The 23,702-nt window shown below is 43.8% G+C and overlaps 1 protein-coding gene and 1 long non-coding RNA gene across 4 annotated transcripts in view; one reads left to right on the forward strand and one right to left on the reverse strand.

Annotated features, from left to right (window-relative positions):
• CYFIP2 (cytoplasmic FMR1 interacting protein 2) overlaps positions 1-23,702 on the forward strand; it is a 142,355-nt gene that overhangs the window by 86,108 nt on the left and 32,545 nt on the right. For all 3 annotated transcript variants that reach the window (XM_017517071.2, XM_017517069.2, XM_017517070.2), the window contains 3 exons: positions 12,592-12,735; positions 13,913-14,003; positions 15,054-15,184. In XM_017517071.2, the coding sequence (XP_017372560.1) occupies positions 12,592-12,735; positions 13,913-14,003; positions 15,054-15,184 (366 nt within the window). The remainder of the gene's footprint in view (positions 1-12,591; positions 12,736-13,912; positions 14,004-15,053; positions 15,185-23,702) is intronic.
• The window catches only part of LOC108295047, a 29,994-nt gene continuing 25,886 nt past the window's right edge, over positions 19,595-23,702 (reverse strand). Inside the window, exon 4 of the long non-coding RNA XR_005198085.1 lies at positions 19,595-21,069. This is a non-coding gene — a long non-coding RNA (uncharacterized LOC108295047). The remainder of the gene's footprint in view (positions 21,070-23,702) is intronic.

Below are 23,702 nucleotides of genomic sequence, written 5' to 3' on the forward strand. Positions count from 1 at the left end.
CTGTCATTTTAAGCCACCACATTTACGATAATTTGTGATAGCAACCCTAGGAATCTAATGTAGCACTTTTTCCAGCTGGGCACCGAAACAGCCCTGGAGTTCCTCTGAAGATGAGCATCCCAAGAAACTGCTTCCCAGCCAATCTGTTGGAGCTGACAACAGAAATGGAAACTGTTTGCTACTCCTGGATTGGATCATCCCCAGCGTCCCTTTCCTTTTGAGAAGCCAGACTGCCTGCCTCCCTTTTTCTCACAAAGGGCCGTCTGGCTCTGAGGTTCCATCCTTTCCTGTTCCTTTCAACCTTGTGAGAACGCGTTACCGCCATTCTGTTGAGGAGATCACAGGGCATGTCTGGAACAGAGCATGGAAAGTAGCTCAGATAGATTTAGATCTGAATAAATTCACACAAATTCTATGCTTTTAAAAGTCAGCTTTTCTCTTCTTGGTTCTTGGCCAGAGTATCCAAGTGAACCCATAAAGATCTCTTTCTGATTCACATTAGTGGCAAAAGGTTAGAAAAAAAGCCAGGCACGGCGGCAGTGGTGTGCACCTGTAGTCCCAGCCGCGTGGGAGGTTGAGGTGGGAGGATCACTTGAGCTTAGGAGTTCCAGATCTGGGCAACATAGAAAGACATTTTCTCTTAAAACAAACAAATAAATAAGGAAGGAAGAGCTGCCTTGGTGAGTCGTGACCCTTCCCTTGGCCAAGGGTCTCTGGGAGGCGTGGAGTCTCGGGACAGCCAGCGTTCCATGATCAGACAGTTGCTCTGTGGCTTTCCCATGGCATTCAGTCTTCCCAGGGGACTGTCTTAAATCTGCAGCAATGCATACAACCTGTCCCTTCCCAAGTGCTAATGGTGAGTCCCCACAGAGCATAAAAGCATCCTCCCCACAGAAAGGCCACGCAGCTATTGGCAGGTGCCTTTAAAAAGGTTATTTTTGAGGGGAGTAAAAATACCAGATTTAGGGGGTCTGAGGGGGAACAAGGTAGAACTCGAGCCTTTTTCCACAGAAAATGAGAATTTATTTTTAGTGTTCTTGGATGACATTTTTAACCATGAGAAATTTTTCTCTGTGAAATTAAGATACTCAGAGAATGTGAGGCCTAGAAGCCCTCTTGTTCACAGTCCCAGGAGAAGACATGGCATTCCCCCAGGCCGCTTGACTGATGCGTGGCACAACCGCCAGTGAAATGGGATGGGGTCCTGGACTCAGAGGACATGTTCATCCCGCTCCTCTGAGCTGTCGCCACTCGCAAGCAGCACCCAGAGGAGCCAGAACAGCCCTTTGCAAAGGAGATAAAGTATCTGGGACACCTACCCCAGGACATTACACCCCATCCGGCTCGTTCTTTCTCCATCATCGGGAACAGTTTCTTCATTCTGTGCCAGTTACAGCTTCTTTGCTATTAGACCAGGTGGGCCCCAGCTAGTTGACACCAATAATGTATTATTGTTAGAGGAAATCAGCTAGGAGCGATGTTCTTCCACCCTTCCTGAAGGTGGCAGTGAAGGAATAACATGGGCAGGCTCCAGTCCCAATGCTGGATTGACACATGGGGGAAGCGAGTGGCTCACAGAGCATGCCCAGGAATTCCCAGGCTGGAGTGCAGTGGCACAGTCACAGCTCACTGCAGCCTTGACCTCCCAAGGCTCAGGTGATCTTCCTGCCTCAGCCCCCCAACTAGCTAAGACTACAGGCATGCACCACCACGTTTGGCTAATTATTACTTTTTGAGTTGGAGTCTCACTCTTGCCCAGGCTATAGTGCAGTGGCAAAATCGTAGCTGACTGCAACCCCTGCCTCCTGGGTTCCAGTGGTTCTCCTGCCTCAGCCTCCCAAATAGCTGGGACTACAGCTGTACGCCACCATGCTTAGCTAATGTTTGTATTTTTAGTAGAGACGGGGTTTCGCCATGTTGGCCAGGCTGATCTTGAACTCTTGACCTCAGGTGATAGGCCCACTGCAGTCTCCCAAAGTGCTAGGATTACAGGCGTGAGCCACTGTGCCCTGCCTCGCCTGGCTAATTTTTGTATTTTTAGTAGATACGAGATCAGGTAGTTGCTCTGTGGCTTTCCCATGGCATTCAGTCTTCCCAAGGGCTTGTCTTAAATCTGCAGCACTGCATACAGCCTGTCTCTTCCCAAGTGCTAATGTTGAGTCCCCGCAGCTCATAAAAGTATCCTCCCCACACCATGTTGCCCAGGCTGATCTCGAACTCCCGGGCTCAAGCAAGCCACCCACCTTGGCCTCCCAAAGTACTAGGACCACAGGTATGAACCACTGCACCTAACCACCTAGCCACACCTTCCCTCACTTTATGTGTTTATTTATTTACTTAATTCAGTTTTTTAAAAATTTCAATAGATTTTGGGGGAACAGGTGGTTTTTAGTCACATGGATTAATTCTTTAGTGGTGATTTCTGAGATTTTGGTGCATCCATCATCTGAGCAGTATACACTATGCCCAATGTGTAGTCTTTTATCCCTCTCCCTCCTCCTACCCTTCTCCCTGAGTCCCCGAAGTTCATTGTATCATTCTTATGCCTTTCCATCCTCATAGCTTACCTTGCGCCCATTGATGAGAACATACGATGTTTTGTTTTCCATTCCTGAGTTACTTGACTTAGAGTAATGGTCTCCAACTACATCCACATTGCTGCAAATGCCATTATTTCATTCCTTTTTATGGCTGAGTAGTATTCCATGATGTATACATACCACATTTTCTTTATCCACTCATTGATTAGTGGGTATTGGGCTGGTTCCATATTTTTGCAGTTGCAAAATGTACTGCTATAAACATTTGTGTGCATGTGTCCTTTTGGTATGATTTCCATTCCTCTGGGCAGATACTCAGTAGTGGAATTGCTGGATCAAATGGTGGTTCTTACTTCTAGTTCTTTAAGGAACCTCCACACTGTTTTCCATTATAGTTGTACTGGTTTACATTCCCACCAGCAGCGTCAGTGTTCCCTTTACACCGCATCCATGCCAACATCTATTATTTTTCCATTTTTGATTTTGGCCATTCTTGCAGGAGTAGGATGATATCACGATGTGGTTTTGATTTGCATTTCCCTGGTCATTAGTGATGCTGAGCATTTGTTTGTTGGCCATTTGTATTGTCCATCCATGTCCTTAGCCCCCTTTTCGATTTATTTTTTTCTTACTATTTGTTTGCATTCCTTGTAGATTCTGGATGTTAGTCCTTTGTCAAATGCATAGTTTGCAAAGATTTTCTCCCACTCTGTGGGTTATCTGTTTACTCTGCTGATTATTTCTTTTGCTGTGAAGAAGATTTTTAGTTTAAGTCCCATCTATTTGTCTTTGTTTTTGTTGCAATTGCTTTTGGGTTCTTGGTCATGAAGTCTTTGCCTAAGCCAATATCTAGAAGGCGTTTTCCAATGTTATCTTCTAAAATTTTTATGGTTTCAGGTCTTAGATTTAAGTCTTTGATCCATTTGAGTTGAATTTTGTATAAGGTGAGAGATGAGGATCCAGTTTCATTTTTGAAGTTATCCTAGCACCGTTATTATTCATTTTCCAACTATCCCAGCACCATTTGTTGAAAAGGGTGTCCTTTCCCCACTTTATATTCTTGTTTACTTTGTCAAAGATCAGTTGGCTTTAAGTATGTGGCTTTATTTCTGGGTTCTTTATTCTGTTGCATTGGTCTATATGCCTTTTTTTTTTTTTTTGCCAGTATCATACTGTTTGGTGACTATAGCCTGATAGTATAGTTTGAAGTTTGAAGTATAATGTGATGCCTCCAGATTTATTCTTTTTGCTTAGCCTTGCTTTGGCTGTGTGGGCTCTTTTTCAGTTTCATAGTAATTTTAAGATTGTTTTTTCTAGTTCTGTGAAGCATGATGGTGGTACTTTGATGGTGGGAATTGAATTGAATTTGTAGATTGCTTTTGGCAGTATGGTCATTTTCACAATATTGATACTACCCATTCATGAGCATGGGATGTGTTTCCATTTGTTTGTGTCATCTATGATTTCTTTCAGCAGTGTTTTGTAGTTTTCCTTGTAGAGGTCTTTCACTTCCTTGGCAGATATATTCCTAAGTATTTTAATGTTTTTGCAGCTATGATGAAAGAGTTTGAGTTCTTGATTTGATTCTCAGCTTGGTCAGTGTTGGTGTGTAGCATGAGTCTTTAGGGTTTTCTAGGTATGCAATCACAATATCGGCAAACAATGACAGTTTGATTTCCACTTTACTCATTTGGATGCCCTTTATTTCTTTCTCTTGTCTTATTGCTCTGGCTAAGACGTCTAGTACTGTATTGAACAGAAGTGGTAAAAGTGGGCATCTTTGTCTTGTTCCAGTTCTCAGGGGGGAGATTTCCTCATTTAAAAAAAATAGGAATATTATAATGCCTGCCTTGTAGTGTTATTTATAACAGTGAGATGAACCCATGTCTGTAAAGTGCTGGGCTTCAGAATAGTAGCTGTTAAGAAGAAAAGGTCAGTGAATCAGAGACATTTCCTGAGTTGGTCGTTGCTTCATCCAGAGGCTGTAATGAACAACGTTTATACCCTACGTTGCATTGCGTTGCACTTCCTTGCTTTTTCCTCTCTTAAATCACCTTTTTTTTTTTTAATGTATATGTTCATTGTACATAAAGAATGTAGAAAAGTTCAAAGATGACAGTAAAACTCATACAACTCAGAAACTTGGGAACTTTTGGTGCATTTTACATGTGTATTTTTGTTTTACAATTCACGTAACAGCTCTTTGAGATCAGCCTTCTTATCACCATTGTGCAGCAGTAGAGACTGAAGCTCAGCGGGGCTGGCTTGGCCACTCTCAGGAAGCTAGGTCCTGGCGAACCATGGTGTAAGCCTGGGTCTGCTGGCCACTAGAGCTGGAGATTCTGGCTGGCCTCTTTGATGCACTGCTGCTCTGCTTGCACCATCCTGTGTAACCTGTGGTTCGTCAGTCCATAGTAGCCCTTTGCTTTGTGATTAGCTTTCCTTGAGAGGTAGAGCCAGGACTTCACAGTATAGTGGACTCCAGAATGGTAGAACAGGTAAAGAACTAAAAGCTCTTACAGAGAACATCTAATCACCTGATGTATTCACATCAGAGAAGACATCAACTCATTTGGAGAAATATGACCAGCAAGTGTTTCCTCTTCTGAATGGGCCCTACTCTGGAGCCCAAGTTCTTCTGCCCAAGAGCTCTGTCACTTAGGGATGATGTTAAATGTTAAATAAAACAAAACTTTAACAACTGGTCAAGTAATCAAAATTAAATATATGAATCAAAACTTTAAGAATATATTCTCTAAATAAAGTAAATTATATAGAGTCTATCCTAAAGCTGTCTTCCAAGTGACATAGATTGTGGCATAAAGCATTCATTCAATTGTTCCAATAACTTCCTGGTAAACTTTTGGCCTTTAGGAATTGCTGGTGAGATCTGTTTGGCATGGTTTTCATAAGCCCCTGTCTGAGGCACAGGCTGACCTCAGGCAAAGGCACCATACTCTCACTGTGCCTTTCTCATTAAATCACATCCTTAGGACCCAGAGCCCAGTGCTTAGCTGCAGCAAGCTGGGTGCAGCTCAGCTGGGTACATACCTACATGCCAGCACTGCCCACCTGGACTGACCAGGGGAATTTTGGTCCCCGTGACACCACTACCAACAGCAGCACCTGCTTCCCTGCTGCTACTCCACCCTTCTGTCTGCATGGTACCACTTCTACAAGGTAGTTTACCCACCAGTACAGAGGGCTTTTGTTATTTCGGCAACCAGTACATATGGAATTTCCTATGCAGAATTTCATCTTGTACCTCACCCCAGGCAAGTCACTTCATTTCACTTGGGATTCAGATTCTGCTTCTGCTGATACTTGCACTGCCTTACCAGGTTTAGAAGGCTGAGATTGGTTCCGAAAGACACCACGTCCTAATCCTGGAACCTGTCAACATAGCTTTCTTTGGAAAGAGGTCTTTGGACATATAATTAACTGGGGGACCTTGAGATGGGAAGATGATCCTGGACTACCTTGGGTTATGTTGAGTCCTAAATGCTATCACAAGTGTCATAGGGAGAAGCAGAGGGAGCTTACACATGTAAGAGGAGAAGGTGATGTGAATACCCAGCAGAGGGATGTGAAGATTGGAATGGTGTAGCCGCAAGCCAGGGAATGCTTTCAGCCTCCAGTAGCTGGAGGAAGAGAAAACAGATCATCCCCTGTAGCTTCTGGAGGGAGTGTGGTTTTTCCAACACCCTGATTTTGGCCTAGTAATACTAGTTTGGATTTCTGGCTTCCAAAAGTCTAAAAGAATACGTTTCTGTTGTTTAAAGCCGCCAGGTTTGTGGTCATTGTTAGAGAAGCCACAAAACAGTATGGGCAGCCATGACGGAATTCCTATGTGAAAAATTCACAGAGAAGCATGATATACTTGTGTGTCATCTGATGAGTACTGATTATAAAGAAAAATAATGACGTTGGTTCCCTTCAAAAATTTTAGCATCTCTGAATGTGACAGTGTTGATGTGATCTCTGGGAGCCAGAGGCTTGGCTCCTGTTCCCCTGCTTGCCTTTTCCAATGCACCTTATTCATGACTCAGCAAAGAAAGGGGCGTCATTTCTTGAGATCTGCATAGCAGCTCCTTCGGATCTTTCAGCCTCTGAGCTGAGAAGGCCAAGAAGGAATCCAGATGTTGGAGACCCAGCCCTATGGCACTCAAGATGTCAAGAACAAACAGACACAGTAGTAGTTTTGCGCTCATTATGGATTTGATTCTGGAACTGAGAATTGATCAGTCCTTGGTGCCATCTTGTTCTGTGATGTTCCCGACAAGGACGATGCTGCTGTTTTGTTTTTGCCCTCGCCTTCATTTACCTGCAGTGATTTTAGAGAGCTAAGCTGCACGTCTTCCACCTAAATTAGAGAGCTGTGTTTGTGTTTGTGGGCTGATGATATCCATTAGGGAAATTGCAACAAAAACAGGAAATTAGGAACAGTTTTAATTCCTCTTGGGATTTCTGAAAACAGCAATTGTGATTCCAGAGAGCAGAAATGCAAATTGCTTACAAATTCAGTTTGCCAAATAAATGGGCCTCACTGTTTGAAGTGGCTGGCTGTGTTTACCATCTGATGAGATAGAGATCTATCCCAACAGATAGATTAAAAGTCTATATACAACATTTTAAAATGGTCAAAATTTGTGAATTTTAAGTTTGTATATTTTACCACAACTTTTAAAAGTTTATCTACAGATAATATTACAGGGCCCAGGATCTACTGTATTTTTTTTCTCTCCTTAAAAATACTTTTTTGCTTTTTTAAGAAAATGCAGATATGCATCACACAATAATAACATGGTTCTAACTCCTGAATCAGGGTTGTTTATTTCTTAAGATCTCATGAAGCCATCTATTTTGCGTAGTGTGGATTCAAACACGTTTGATTTTAAGTGAGCCATCCTAACCAGGTAGGATACGTAATTAGTTTCCCATGAGGCCCTTTGGTTGGAACCTATCAGTTAGCAGAACTGGTTTAATGGCAAGTTTCCGATGGCTCACGTCGTGTTGCATTCTTGTTTTTCTTTGCCAACCCTCAGAAAATGCCCAGGCTCCCCTATTCCCACATTTTCTCAATAGGGCCCAGCCTCCTCTTGAGCCAGCAGGTCAGATGGGTGCCCTGTGGGGTTGCGTGTGTGTGTATTTTTCAGCATGTGAGTGCATTTCTTCTTGCATGCGTGTGGTATATTTGGGGGAATGAGGGGTAAGGTGAGTTTTTTTTTTTTAATCTTAGAAGGAGGATTGATTCTCCTCATTTCATGCTGGTCCTTCTTACATGAAATGCACTTTGGGCCGTTAACTGAAGCTTGAACTTCCAGTCTAGACCAGAATCGAAGACTGACATAGGAATGTCAACCGGAGGCCTCCAAAGTGCACCGAGTGGGTGTGAAGGAGGCATTTTAAACTCCTTATGTGGTAAAACAATTCCAATACTATTCTCCACCTCTGCCTAGATCTGGGAAGTCCTGCTGAACAGTTTGCATATATGTAAATGTGTATTTATTTGTGCTTGCTGGGAAGTGTTCAGGGAAGCTTGGTACTAGAAGCTCCTTGGGTGAGGGTTTAGGAGACCGCTCGGAAGGATGAGCATACAGGAAGAACATATTTCAGCTTGATCCTCTGGAGGGAGCACATCTGTCTCCACCTCCAGCCCTTGACGGGTCCCCTTATAACAACCCTATGTGGTGTTTCTCCACCTCTACTCAGATATCTGCAGTGAGGAGGGACTGCACCCAGTACAATCTGTTGCTGAACATCTCCCATTTTTATGTTCTTAATGTTGAGTAAAATCTGCATTTTTTGTGCATTCCATCAACTAGTCCTGGCTCTCACCTCTGTCCTATCACTTTCTGGGGTACACACTATTGTATAAAATGACACCCCACATATCCACTCCCCCCCTTTTTTTGAGACAGAGTCTCGCTCTTTACCAGGATGGAGTGCAGTGGTGCAATCTCAGCTCACTGCAACCTCTGCCTCCCGGGTTCAAGGGATTCTCCTGCCCCAGACTCCCGAGTAGCTGGGACTACAGACACTCATCATCACACCCAGCTAATTTTTGTATTTTTAGTAGAGAGAGGATGTTAAATGTTGGCCAGGATGGTCTCGATCTTTTGACCTTGTGATCCACCCACCTCGGCCTCCCAAAGTGCTGGGATTACAGGTGTGAGCCACAATGCCTGGCCGTGCTCCCCTCTTTACAATCAGAGAATCATAGCTGTTGCCCAAGCTGCTGAGAGAAGTTTGACTAGGAGGCTGTGTTTTCTTCTTTATTTACCAAGTCATCAAACAAAAGCATAATAATGGCTATTATTTCAGTGAGGGTTTCCAGTGTGCCAGGCACCATGCTGACTGCTTTATATATATGATCACATTTAAACCTCCAACAACCCTATCGGATTTGGTATTATCATCTCTACTTAGAGGAAATCAAGGCTTAAAGGGTTTAGGTAATTTGCCCAAGAGCATCCAGCTAGTAAATTTATAGACTTAGAATTTGAATTCAGGTGTGCCCACCCCAGAGCCCATCTTCTAGACTCAGACAAAGCTAGAAAAGAAGTCAGAAAATCAGACAAAAAATGAGTTGATGATTGCTTTCTGTCCCCTTTAGAGATATCCATTTGAAAGCTCCCTGCCACTCAGAAATTCCTTTCATGAAATATTTGAAAAGGAGACAAAAGAGAATGTGCTGAGAGCTTTGCTGGCTTTACCGGAGAATCCCAGAGATCCTGGTGCTGGTGGACAATGAGAGGGCTGTCCATGAGGGCAGTCCATGAGCTTCATGATGTGTTCCCATGGCTGAGAGCACAGCCAGGTCTTTGCCCCCTGGTGCCTCTGCTGGCCTGAGCTGCAGCCCTCTTCAGAGAAAATTTAAAGCATGTTTCTGCTTTTTAACCTTTGAAAGTCATGTTGGGAAGGTGAATTAGGCTATGACATAGCTCAGTGGGATTTTTAAAATTTTTTATTAAGGTATAATCATATTCAGTAAGATGGTACTGTCTTTGTCAGGTCAGCATGCTATAAAAAGAATACCATAAGCTGGGTGACTTGAATAACAAACATTTATTTCTCACAGTTCTAGAGGTTTAAGTCCAAGATCAAGGTGCCAACAGATCTAGTGTCTAAGTGGGTGAGGGTGCAGATGGTTTGCAGATGGTCCACTCCTCATTGTAGCCTCCCTGGCAGAGAGGAGAGAGACAGCAAGCACTCATGTCTTTTTGGACAAGGGCACTAATCCCACTCATGAGGGCTCCAACCTCATGGTCTGATCACCTCTCAAAGGCCCCACCACCTAATATTTGTGGTTAGGATTTCATCATATTGGCGGTTAGGATTTCAACACAAGAATCCTAATTTGTTTGTGATTAGAATTCTACATCCTAATTTGGAAGGGACACAAACATTCGGTGTACATGGGCACAATCGTAAGTGTACGTACAGTTTTGTGAGTTTTGACAAACACTTCTGTGTAGTCAACAGCCCAATCAGGATATAGAGCTTTTCCATCACCCTAGGAAATCCTCTCATGCCCTCTTTCCAGTCAGTCTCCTCCTCCCACAGAGGTAAGCCATGGCTTGTTCGGAGATTGCTATGTATACCTTATCTTCAGAGAGGGACACAGGAGAATACAGAATGGGGCTTTGCTAACAGGGCAAAAACTAAGCTGCACTCACTTAGGAGAGTACATGCCTCCTAGCATTTTGCATCCTGCGTGCCTCAGTCACCTCAACCTACTCCCGGCCCTGTCTGACAGGGTGGCCTATGACAGAGGCACTAAAATAGATGTACTCCACACCTGGAAAATTACATGGCCTGGCCCCACAGTTAGCTAAATCAACTCAGCAAGTTATACACTCCCAGGATTTACTGAACATCGACTTCAGTGAACATTGTACTCTTAAGTCAGTTCTGTTTTCTCCCTATGTAAGCCATTTCTCACCCACACATTTCGAAGCTAAACACAATACGTCCCTCCCCTAGGTTCGGGCAGAGTTTGCCACGATAGCTCCTCAGTGTTGTGTACAAAACTTTGTTCCCTCTCACATTCCAGGCCTCCCATTATCTAGGCATGAGCTCACCAAATGAACTGTTACTCAACCTGGTGAACGAGTGGATGTTCTGATTCTTCACGAGTCCTTGCTGTTAGTGGGAACTTTAATTGTGTTCTTCGTGCATCCTTGTTATTAGCGCATAGTTGTGATGGTTGTTTTGTAAAGTTTAGAATAATTCTTAAATACATACCTAAATCAAAAATTAGACTGAACACAATTAAATATTTCCTTGATGGCTCCAACGGGAGTTGAAAATCTTTCAGCACTCCAAAAGCAGCATTAGAATTTCCATTTAACTCATGTAGAATTTCTAACTAGCTAGCTAATAGAGAATTTCAGCGAATAAACTATCTTATGTGATCATCCCATTTTGCATGTTCCATGTACAAGATTTTTGCAATTCCAGTTGGGAAAACTACACTCAGAACTAAGTTTTGGACTGGGTGTAGTGGCTCACGCCTGTAATCCTAGCACTCGAGAGGCCAGGGTAAGTGGATCACTTGAGGTCAGGAGTTCAAAACTAGCCTGACCAAGATGGTGAAATCCCGCCTCTACTAAAAATACAAAACAAAATTAGCTGTGTGTGGTGGCAGGCACCTGTAATCCCAGCTACTTGGGAGGCTGAGGCAGGTGGATTGCTTGAGTCCAGGAGCTTAAGACAGGCCTCGACAACATGGTGAAACCCCTTCTCTACTAAAAAATATAAAAATTAGCCAGGCATGATGGCACGTGCCTGTAGTCCCATCTACTCAGGAGGCTGAGAGGCAGGAGAATCGCTTGAACCCAGGAGGTGGAGGTTGCAGTGAGCAGAGATCGTGCCACCGCACTCCAGCTTGGGCAATAGAGTGAGACTTTGTCTCAAAAAAATAAAATAATAAGTTTTGAATTGAAACCTTATGTAAAAAACAGTATCATTTATATAAGAATTCAACTTCCAAAATACACCATGATAGGTGGAGCATGGGCTTTGGAATCAGCCATACCCACTTCAGGTGAGTGCAGGCTTCTTCCCACCTGAGCCTCAGTTCCCTCATCTGTGAAATGGGGCTAATCATGATATAGATCGCATAGGTTTGTTGGGTGGATTAAATAAGAATGCACCTGGAGGGCTTCACAAAGCCCGGCATTAGGTGCTCCGTAGCAGCAGCATTTTGAGAACAGAGCATTAGCATCAATGGTAACTTTACATTCTCCCCAACCAAGAGAGACCAATTTAGGGCCCTATAGTTTGGCTATATATTCTCAGGTAAGGATCTTAAAGAGGTCCTTCAAATTCAGTTATGGTGTCTCATGGGGTCCAGAGGACAATGGTGGTGGCCAGGGCTCTGGGTCCCCAGCCAGCCCCAGGCCAGAGCAGCTCCATTTTGCCTGTTTCACATACAAGCTTCCGTGGCATCTTTCCTTTGGATTGCTGCTCTTAAAGTTAGGAAACCATGGACTTAATCTAATCCTTCATTTCATAGATGTGGAAACTAAGGCTCAAAAAGCCTGGGCAACTGTCCCATGCTCTCAGCAGAGGTCCCCTGGCTCCCAGGCCTATGTGTTCCCAGGCCCCTGCCTGTCATTCATAGAAACAAGTAACAGTAGAAGAAAGATGACAATGTTGAACCGGTTGTTGAGTTTTCATATGGTTCTTCCAGTCAATTTCTAGTACTAGAAATGCCTCTTAAGAAAGGAAATCGGCTGTTTATCTTTTCCCCCATGGCTCAATTAAAAAAATCCTGGTTTGGGTGTGGAAAATCATGAGTGGCAGGAATCCCTGTAAAAGGGATATTTGCTTGGAAGCCCCGTATCCTCTTCTGCTAGGGAGTGGCTGCTCCATCTGGTGACCGTGCCCCATCCTGTAGTCACTGACCACAAACCATTTTGCAAACATATTCATAGGGTTCTAGTGCGCACACTCATAACAGTGTTCCTAATTCTTCTGTCAGCAGACTCCACCAGCATCAATTCAGTACTCAGGCACTTACTTTGCCACTACCTCTGTTTTCCAGCCCCTCAACATTGCCTACAGCCACATCTACAGCTCCTACAGGAATTTCGTGGGGCCACCTCATTTCAAGACTATCTGCAGACTCCTGGGTTACCAGGGCATTGCTGTGGTCATGGAGGAACTGCTAAAGATTGTGAAGAGCTTGGTAAGGAAAGGCCTCAATGTGGCTTGCGATGTGCCCATGTGGGGTTGATATGAACAAGGTTTGCTTGTACTTTTTACCTGGCCTGTAAAAACAAATCCCAGGCACTGCAGCTCTGCCTGTAGAAACCACTCAGGGAGTCCCTTGCCCTTATCCCTTGATTGGTCTGTATATCACTCTGTTACATTTCTGTGCACATTTTGACCTGTAGCCGTGCCCCTCATTTCTGACCCCAAACTCCTTCTATTTGATGTCTGAACTCAGAAATCCTGATTTTGTCCTTCAGAGGCTGCCATTGACTGCTCATTCTCCCCATCTGTGCTCCATTATATAATTTGAGCAGGACAAATTCATGACACATGTGCTGCCGTTTTCCACTCCCTTATCCATGGCAGACATCTCTAATCAATCACCACACTTCTTTCCCTTGGGATTTCTTGTTAAACACTGCTCCCCATACTGCTCTGGCTTCAAAAGAGTTCTGTATCCCTTTACCACTATTCTGAATCTTCCTTAAATATGGTCATCTGAACTTTCATTTAATTTCCTGGAACACAGCTAAAGGCCAAAACATTTAAGATTTTTATGAAAATTTCAGATGACGAAAGAGACATAAAGTCAGGAATAGCAAATAGGATTAGCAGGAATAGCAAATAGGATTCATCTGCTAACTCCAATTCTTTGGCGACAACTTTGTGGAACCATGGGTTGTTAAAGATTGTGGAGCTAAATCCAGAGTAAAACAAGAAAATGTGGTAATTGATTAAAGATGTCTGCCTTGGGCACAGGAGGAATCAATGTGCCATGAGTTTTCCAGGCTTAAATTAAATATGATGTTTCAATCTCCACAATTTCCTGGCTCCATTTCATTTTAGCTCTTAGTCTGAATTTGGTATAAGCATCCTCAGCCCCAGGAAAGACCTTACACCTAGAAATGTGCCCTCCTTGAAGTCTATAAGCCCAAGAGAATGAGAGAGCTCCTTTTTCAGCCTTATAAAGGCTCGTTTTCCTTTATAAAGGTCAAAGGGACTATTCCCCACCTTTAGGCAAGAGTCTGCCCCTTCCTCTCAGGGGTCTCAGCAGAACCTCCGTACCCCACCCCTGGAGCCCAGAATTCAGCCCAGAGATGCTCACTTGCTGCAGCAGATTATCTCACTCATCTGTACTCTTCTTTTGTCAGCTCCAAGGAACCATTCTCCAGTATGTGAAAACACTGATAGAGGTGATGCCCAAGATATGCCGCTTGCCCCGACATGAGTATGGCTCCCCAGGTTGGTGACAGCTAAACAATCCAGACAGACCCATCGCTTGGTGGGGAGGGAGGCTCTGACCATCCACCTTGGAGCGTTTGCTTCTCTAACATGCCAGTGAGCTGACGCAGTACTGGCTATCCATCCTCCCCCACCACTAGCTAGATAGCCTTTTAATTCCTCTGAGCAATGGTCCATTCTGTCAGTGGAGGGAGGTGATGCTTGCAGGGCCTGCCTCACGGGACTACTGGGAAGTTGGAAGAAGACAGCAAATGTGAGCGCATTTACAGCATGCAGAGCCAGGTTATTAGAAAATGTATTTATGAGCTCAGCACCTTCTCTGCATACTTGGGGAGGCTGAGGCTGCAGCCAGTGGTGCCAAGTTGACATATCTCAGGTAAGTCAGGAAGTGGACATCTTTGCTGTTTGATTGCTGGACAGAAAGATAATTCTTTCCTTCCTTAATAGTAAGTGAAGTGAATACAGGGCCTAGAGAAGAGGGAAAGACGGGAACCGTGAATTGCTGTCTGATGTGTTTTTCAAAACCAAGATGTCAAGTGCTGGGTCAGTGATTCAGAATAGGAAAAAGATAAGCTAAAATCCCTGGTGTTCAATCTTAGCTGCCCTACTTACTACCTGTGTGACTACAGGCATGCCCCTTACCCTGTCCGAGCCTCATCTGAAAATGGGTTGCGTAATAGTGCCTAATTTGTGATATTGTTGTATTAAATGAGATATTACAGATAAAGTCCTCTGCATAATATCTGACACCTACAAATAAATATTCCTGTCATGATTAGGAATTCAGGCAACTTTGGAGGGACTGGGAAGGGTCCAGTGCTGCCCCATTTGTGTATATGTTTTCTGAAAAAGACATGAGCCAGCTTTTTGAGCTTTTTCTAGCACTGAGCCCTGAAAGAAATCTCACTCTGGGCCTGAAGATAGAGGGATGCGTGGTTTGGCTTTTTGTTATCCCAGAGTCAGGTCTGGGGCCGCCACTCAGTCAGTGTCTCCCATAGACCCTATTGAGCAGTGTCAACTTCCCACTGACCATGCCGCTTCACCTCCCAGGGATCCTGGAGTTCTTCCACCACCAGCTGAAGGACATCATTGAGTACGCAGAGCTCAAAACAGACGTGTTCCAGAGCCTGAGGGAAGTGGGCAATGCCATCCTCTTCTGCCTCCTCATAGAGCAGGCTCTGGTAAGTCCAGATCCCAAAGGAATTGGGATGTCTCCGGGATGGAAGGGATGCCAATACCAGCCAGATATTGAGGCTCCCGCAGCATTGATTTGTGCTTACAGCAAGCTCACAAGCGCTTTCTGTCCATGTCCAGACAGTTCTGGCCATGAGAGTCCTGGCTCCCCCATTCATGATTAGTGCAGTTGTCTAGGTCTTAGTTTGCCATTCACTCATGTTATGGAACCATACCAGGGTCCACTTGCTTGGTGCAGTAAGGACAGACATCTACACTGAGGTTTGCCCCAGGAGAAAGGAGGGCGTTTATTTGCAGAGTACCAAGCAAGAGAACTGGGCAGTTCTTGCTTAAGACGCCACCTCTCCAGTGGATGGTAAACCAGGGTTTTTAAAGTCAGGGGTAAACTTCAGGAAAGCAGAAGTTTCAGGCGAAGTTATAAGTCACTGCATGGAGGTCACACATTGGTTTAGCCCAAAGGGGCAGGTTATCTTGAAGTGGGCGGGGTCTTATAGTCATAGGTAGATTCTAGAGAGTTTCTGATTTGCAACTGGTTAAGGAAGAGAAGCTTTGTTTTAAAATTTAGGGTCAGTAGAAAAGAATGTTAGCTCTGGCTTGTGGGTCTGACTTCTTCCAGGCCTCCCAGGAATAAGTTAAGAACAAAGAACTGTGGTCAGAGCTCTTATCTGCAGTTCCCTCTTATCTGAGGCCCACATGCCAGCGCATCTGTTTGGTGTGGGGTCCGGGTTTCTGAGAACAGCTCTGGGACATATGTGAAGATGTTATCTTTAATTTCTGTAGGGAATTAGACATCCCATGATTCTAGCTTCCTTGGCTGTCGGTTTAAGTTACTATTACCTTCTTGCTTATCAGGTTGTTTATTTCTCAGGGCTAGCTAGGTACCTGGAATTTCTTTAAGAAATTCAAGATTTTCCTTTATTTCCATGCTTGTGGGTTGGGGGGGGGGTGGGGAGTGGGTGTCTGGGCTCCTAAGAGGGATCCCTGCTCCATCTCACTCATTGGATAATTACTCCTTGGAAACCGTAGGACAGGCACTATGCTGGGGTATATAGCAGGGTCCAGCCCTGCCTCATGGCCTGTCCATATTTACACAGAAGTCATGTGTCCACTATTACAGCAAGAGCTAGGAGGGGTGAGTGCAGAGCCCTGTGGGAACAGAATATGGAGAACTCGATCTGTTCTTGGGGCTAAAGGAGGGCATCTCCAGGGAGGTAGCCTGGAGAACTCGATCTGTTCTTGGGGCTAAAGGAGGGCATCTCCAGGGAGGTAGCCTGGAGAATTTGCCTGTGAAGCTGTTCCAGGCTGAGGGGAGAGCATGCAGTGTTATCATTTTTTATAATGGGGGAAAACTATTTTACCCTGCAGGATAGTTTCAAGGGAAAGAGCTACCACATGTCAAGGTCATGCAGTAAGAACTAAACCATCACTAGTGTTGTCATATTGAACAAAAGCACACCCCCTGTACATCTCCCTCTTGGGACCCTGCAGAACCAGCACATGCTTCTTCCTGCATGACCACTTGTTGGTATTTGCTGTGCCTCACGTCCGGCTCACAGAGACTGTGTTCTCCTGCGTCCTCCCCAAGGCACTCCAGTTTGTCTCTGTCCTCCACATGGTGCTCCCAGAGGGCCCAGTCCTTCAGGTGTGGGGGTAATGGAGTCAGCCTAAAGCAGAAGGAAACAGAAGGATTTTACTCTGAGCTGCATCATTCTCAGGACATAGTGGGAATCTCTTTCGGCATCCATTCATTCATCCACTCATTCAGCAAGAGGCGTGGTAAGGCTCTTCATTGCCAGGAGCAGTTCTAGGTTGTGGATCAAAGGCCATGAGTAAGAGCCAGAGTGTTACCATTTTTATTGCAGAGAGGGGGACAAGAAGAGTCATAAGGATCAGAGTGTGGTTGCAGATGGGGATGGGAGTGTGACGAATAAACAGGATAACAGGATGGAAGGAGAGTGGCTGTGTCAGGGAGCCGTGTGCTGTTTTTAAGGAGGATGGAGCTTGATGGGCTTTAAGGAACAGGAAGGACACCATTGAGCTGGTGCATGGAGGCAAGGAGACAGAGGTAAGAGCTGTGGAGTTTGCCAGGCAGCAGGTCACTGCGGCCTCGTGGTTCACCGCAGGATGCCATGCGAGCTTGTGAGCGGCAGGTGAGGGAGTCTGCTTGGCTGTTTTCAAAGGCCTGGGGGCTGTTGGGAGAACCATTGGAAAGAGAGTGATGGACAAGGCTTTGAGTCTAGAGCCCACTTTGGAGGCAGTTAGTTAGTGCTTGGAGAATAGGCAGGAGGGGAAAGGAGGAACCTGGAATAAAGGTAGAGAGATAATGGAGCTTCCGAATCAAAGCCAGAAAGGATGCCTTGCCTCTAATAATTGTCTGTGTGGCCTGGGATGAACCAGTTCATTTCATCCCTCAGTGCCCCCATCCCTAAAATGAGTGACTTGGACCTGCTGCCCTCAGATTCTCCCTGAGAGGCTCTGAAATGGGGACTGATTGCCCTGCCTCTATAAGGAGTAATTGCTTCTCTGTTACCCCTTAAATGGACTCTCCAGACAACTAATTGATAGGTTTATTACACGGATCAGCAGACCCGGGTTGCTATACCAACGTAGACTTCAGAAGTCACAGGGATAAATAGGAACAACTGCTGAAGGCCTCAGGGGCACCAGGAACAGTGGAGGTAGGAAGGGCGGGTCCCTGAAGCCTTGGTCCCCAGTATCTCCTGCTTAGCGGGAGACATAAGGACTTTTCATGAGGAACTGTGATTCAGAGCATCAGTTCAGCTTCCCATGTTCAGACCCCAGGAGGCAGACTATTGATGGGGGCTGCATGGAAAGGAAAACTTCCTCCGGCATTTCTGGGTGGTCACTTGAATGTATCACTGAGGACAACAGGACAGTCAGGATCAAGGACCTTCAGAGCTGAGACAGACCCCCTCTACCATGAATGTTTCAGCCCCCTCTATTCATAAGTGAGAAAACGGAGAACCAGAGAGGAGGCACTCACTTGAGGTCACACAGCATAGCAGCAGCAGAGGTAGAAGAACGGAAGCAGAGGTTTCCCGTGTTGATCCCTGGAATCAACACTGGGGGCTGGGGTGGAGCGGGGGATGGACACAGAGCAGGGATTAGGCTCACCGAAGTGCACACTCCCCTTTCTACTTAAACAACTGGGGAGATCGCCAAGCCTGGACAGTACTTTGAGGTAAGAATAAGGCATGAACGTTCTGGAGTTTTTTAGTTTGGGAAGCTAGAATTAAATATTTAAATGACATACTAATTGTTCTCAATGAAAGAGGACTGCTAACTGCCAAAAAAAAAAAAAAAAAAAAAAAAAAAAAAAAAAAAAAAAAAAAAAAAAAAAAAAAAAAAAAAAAGGCCTAATGGCCATCTGTAGACAAAGGGCTGTATAAACTGGAAGATCCATTCTCGTGGAAAACTGAAGCAAGTAAAAAGAATAAGGTGACAAAGTAGCTTTGCACATACCAAGATAAAAATTGGTGAAAGAAACAATATTGACCTAAAATGAAGTTTTAGGACAAGAAACACATGATGCCATAGAGGTAAACAAAAAATAAACCCCACAAATAACGCTGCATTGAAAAAGATCTAGAAAAAAAAAAGCATACCAAGTAATTAGTCATTTTTTCTGGATATTAGGGAGGAACCCAGGATTAGAGGTCAATGGGGACTTTTTAGCCTTATCTGGAATGTCTTAATTTCTTATAAGGAAAGCATATTCATGTATTATCATTGGCCTATAAATTTTAAAAAGTATATGATAGTTTTAGGAAAACTGGGAAATACCAAAAAGTGCAAAGGAGAAAGCAATCTCTTGCCCATTTTACTTTTTCAGTTATACTTTAAATTTTGGGGTCCATGTGCAGAACATGCAGGTTTGTTACATAGGTACCCACGTGCCATGGTGGTTTGCTGCATCCATCCCCGTCATCTACATTAGATTTGCCTCCTGTTAGCCCTCCCCAATCCTCCCAACCCCCAACAAGCCCCAGTGTGTGATGTTCCCTTCCCTATGTCCATGTGTTCTCATTGTTCAACGCCCATTTATGAGAACATGCAGTGTTTGGTTTTCTGTTCTTGTGTTAGTTTGCTGAGAATGATGTTTTCCAGCTTCAGCCATGTCCCTGCAAAGGACATGAACTCATCCTTTTTTATGGCTGCATAGTATTCCACAGTGTATATGTGCCACATTTTCTATATCCAGTCTATCATTGATGGACATTTGGGTTGGTTCCAAGTCTTCGCTATTGTAAACACTGCCACAATAAACATACGTGTGCATGTGTCTTTATAATAGAACGATTTATAATCCTTTGGGTATATACCCAGTAATGGGATTGCTGGATCAAATGGTATTTCTAATTCTAGATCCTTGAGGAATTGCCATACTGTTCTAATAGATTTTCAGAGGTCTTTCTGTTTATAGGTTCCATAATACCTTCTCATCTGTGGTTTGCCTTTTTTTTTTTTTTTTTTTTTTTTTTTTTAACAGAGTATCATCGATAAGTAGAGGGATATAAATTGAACAGTTGATCACTTGGACAAAGGTATATTTCCCTCATTGTTAGGTGCTTATATTTCTCAAAATTCAGTGTGCAATATTAGTACATAAACCCATGTACCTGTGGCATTTTTCTGGTTTTGGGGTTTTTAGGTGTTCTGGTGGTTTAATTAATATATTACAGCCAAATGCATAAATCCTAAGTGTACAGCTTGATGAAGGCATGTGGGCATGTAGCCCACACCCAGGTCTAGCTAGATGCAGAACATTTACAGTATCATAGGTGGTTCTTCCATGCCCTCTTCAGTGTTCCACAAGGAACCATGGTTCTGAGTTGTTTCCAGAGGTAGTGTTGCATGTCCTTGAACTTCATATAGAGTTATCTAGTATGTTGTCCCTTTCCCTTCTGACCTCTGATTCAATATTACATTTGCGATTCATCCATGTTGTGGATGATTCATTTTCTATTACTGAGTCAATTATTCTAGTATTCTCATTGCATGAATAGACTAATTGAATCATCCATTTTACTGTGGTTAGACATTTGGGTTGTTTATAGTTTGGTACTATTAGGAATAATGATGTCATGAATATTTTTGTACATGTATTTTGGTGTATATATGTTCTTTTTATTAGGGAAACATCTATTAGGTTGGCTTCAGTAGATACTGCCAAGCAGTTTTACAAATTGTGTGTACCAATTTATACTCCCATTCAGCAGGATATGAGAGTTATAATTTCTTTGCCGCCTCATGAACAATTGAATTTCTCCCTCTTTTGCATCGTAGCCATTCTGGAGGTGTGTGTCATATTTCATTATGATTTTGATTTCCCTAATGATGCTGATTCTCCTTTTCCATGTTACTAGCCATTTGGACACTATCTTTTGTGAAGTGATGTTCAACATTCTTGCCTTTTTAAATTACCTTATGGGTTTGTGGGCATTATGTATTATGGATACAGGTATTCCAGATATATTACTCTGGCTCACGTTTTGGTGAATGGAAGTTCTTGAGGCTTAGTGTGGGTTTCTTTTTTTCCCTTCTGGTTGGTACTCTTATGAATCGTTTAGAAAACCTTCCCTGCTCTAACGCATGAAGCTATGCTATCTCCCGAAACTTTTAGAGGTTAGTCGTTCAAGACTAAACAGACCTTTAAGTAGTCCACATTATTCACCTAGAATTGATGTTTAATGGGAGGTACAAATCTAACCTTATTTCCAGATTGTCCCGGCACCACTTACTGAGAAGACCTCCTTCCCGCAATCTGTAGCGGTAGTCCTATGTCCGTCATTTATCTGGTGTCCATAAATGGTCTGGTCATCACAGCCTCTTAATATTTGTTGGATCTAATCTGAAACAGATTGGCATTTGTTAAGTATTTTCACATGTATCAGGTTTTCAAAGGAAATTCTATTATCTAGTGTTTCCTCTAGTATTTCCTTCCCTGGGAAATCAGAAAGTGGTCATTAGGGAAATAGCAATCACTAAGTTTTTGTTCAAATTTTGCGTGGTTTTCTTGACTTTGGGCCATTGTTATGCCAACATTCACCAGGAGAGGGCCCTATTGGTACATGTGAGGGAGGGCAGGCCTGAGTCACTGGGAAGAACATAGCCATTCAGTCTGCCTTTTACTGCAAGGCCTCCTGGACTTGAGTGTGTTCTCTGCCTTCGTCTCTGTTATTTCTTCTCTCCCTGTTTTATTGGAGTGGACCACAGGAACACTCCTGTCAGTCATTTGAGAGCATTACTGCCCTCACCAGAGGTGAGGAGAGCCTAAGCCCAAACTCACAGATTCGAATGCCAGTCAGATCTGGGAACGAGACCATCCAAGGTCGGTTTCTCAACCTCAGCACCACTGACAATTGGAACCACATAATCTTTTCTTTTAGGGGGTCGCCCTGTGTTTGTTCAGCAAAAATGTCAAACAGTAATTTTGGATTATATTCCAGTAGCACCCTTCATTGTGACAGCCAAAAATGTCTCTTTCTCCAGATATTGAGTGATATTCCTCAGGAGGGTAAAACCTTCCCCTCTTGAAAACCACTGATCTAGTAGAACCTCAAATTGTGTAGCTAGGAAAACTGAGACCCCAAGAGGTAGCTGATTTTCCCAGCGTTATAGCTAGTGCAGGAGTCGGGATGAAAACCAGATGTGCCTTGGAGTCCAAAGATCCTTGAAGTTAGCGTATTAACGTACAGAGAGATGCCCAACTGGGCTTTGCCAATTGTTTTTGTTCTTTTCAGTAGTTCCATCACCACATCTGACCTGTCTGCTACTTCTGCCTTTTAATGTCTTTCCTTTAATTGTTTTTATTACACAATTGAAATAAATTTATTGATAGAAAACTCAGAGAAGCAGAAAGAAAACAAAAACCGCATTGTCACACTAAGATGACCTCTGTTCACTTTTTTTTTTTTTTTTTGACAGCTCACTCTGTTGCCCACGCTAGAGTGCAGTGGCATGATCTCAGTTCACTGCAACCTCCACCTCCCGGGTTCAAGCGATTCTCCTGCCTCAGCTTCCCAAGTAGCTGGGATTACAGGCACACACCAACACACCCAGCTAATTTTTATATTTTTAGTGGAGATAAGGTTTCACCATGTTGGCCAGGCTGGTCTTGAACTCCTGACCTCAACTGATCTGCCTGTCTCAGCCTCCCAAAGTGCTAGGATTACAGACATGAGCCACCATACCCAGCTGACCTCTGTTCACATTCTAAAAATATTGTTCCAGATGTTCTAGCATATTTTCTCACATAAAATTATTAGTCATAAATAAAAGCAACACTCACCAAGCTGAGACGAGTGATTGCCTCTATGGGGTGTGATGATGACAGAGCCAAGGGATAAGTTTCTCTCGCTTTTTAGGCTTTAAATTATTAAGATTTATTGCAGTAAACATTTATTACTTTTTTTCCTTAAAAGGAAAGACTCACATACGTAACAAATGTACACAATTCAAATGCATGGAAAGTAAAAAAGTGAAAGACCCTTCTCAACTACCCCTCTCAGACCATCACTCCATACACCTACCTGTGCTTGATCCACGATGATTTTTGCCCATCACTCTGAGAAGAGACTCCTCCAGCTGCCCAAGAAGCATGTCCTGTCCTTTTGCCCAGGCACCCACAAGTAATGCCTTTGACCTTTCTGTATGAGTATTTTTTCCAGCCCAGATACAGACTATATTTTTGGTTGAAAACGATCTACACTTTGTGGAATGGAGACACCTTGATTCCCAATAATACACTTTCTTTGTGTGACTTTATGATTTTGGACTCTATTTACATCTTTTCAGAAATGGCCTAATCGGAAAAGCAAACCTGCTAGCATCATCAATATATCAGGACTTGGGGGAAAAATGGTCTGAAAGTTAAGAATCACTGGTTCCACAAACAGGACCAAGAGTCCCCATGGGCCAGGCAGAGTGTGAGACTCCAGGGCATCTCCCATCCCTGATGGCACTGTTCACCACCCACCCCCCAGCTGTCAGCATAGGTTAGCCCTCCAGGCCCTCTAGTGGTGGGCAAGATGATTTTAGATGTTTTAGAGACAGTTTCACTCTGTTGCCCAAGCTGGAGTGCAGTGGTGCTATCTTGGCTCTCTGCAGCCTCTACCTCCTGGGTGCAAGCAATTCTCATGCCTCAGCCTCCCAGGTAGCTGGGATCACAAGCATGTGCCACTACACCTGGCTACTTTTTGCATTTTTAGTAGAGATAGGGTTTCACCATGTCAGCCAGGCTGGTCTCTTAACTCCTGACCTCAAGTTATCTACCAACCTCGGCCTCCCAAAGTGCTAGGATTACAGGCATAAGCCACCACACCCAGCCATTCCCCAAAGCTTTTTAACTATTTATTAACACACCATTTGACAATGGCAACTATATAGATTTGATTGATAAATATTTACCTGTTGAGGTTTTGCTCAGAATTTTACTGATGAAAATTTATAATCAGAGACCCTCAACCTAGATACAAAACAATT

Source organism: Cebus imitator, unplaced genomic scaffold (assembly GCF_001604975.1).
Source record: "Cebus imitator isolate Cc_AM_T3 unplaced genomic scaffold, Cebus_imitator-1.0 Scaffold616, whole genome shotgun sequence".
NCBI classification, from domain to species: Eukaryota; Metazoa; Chordata; class Mammalia; order Primates; family Cebidae; genus Cebus; species Cebus imitator.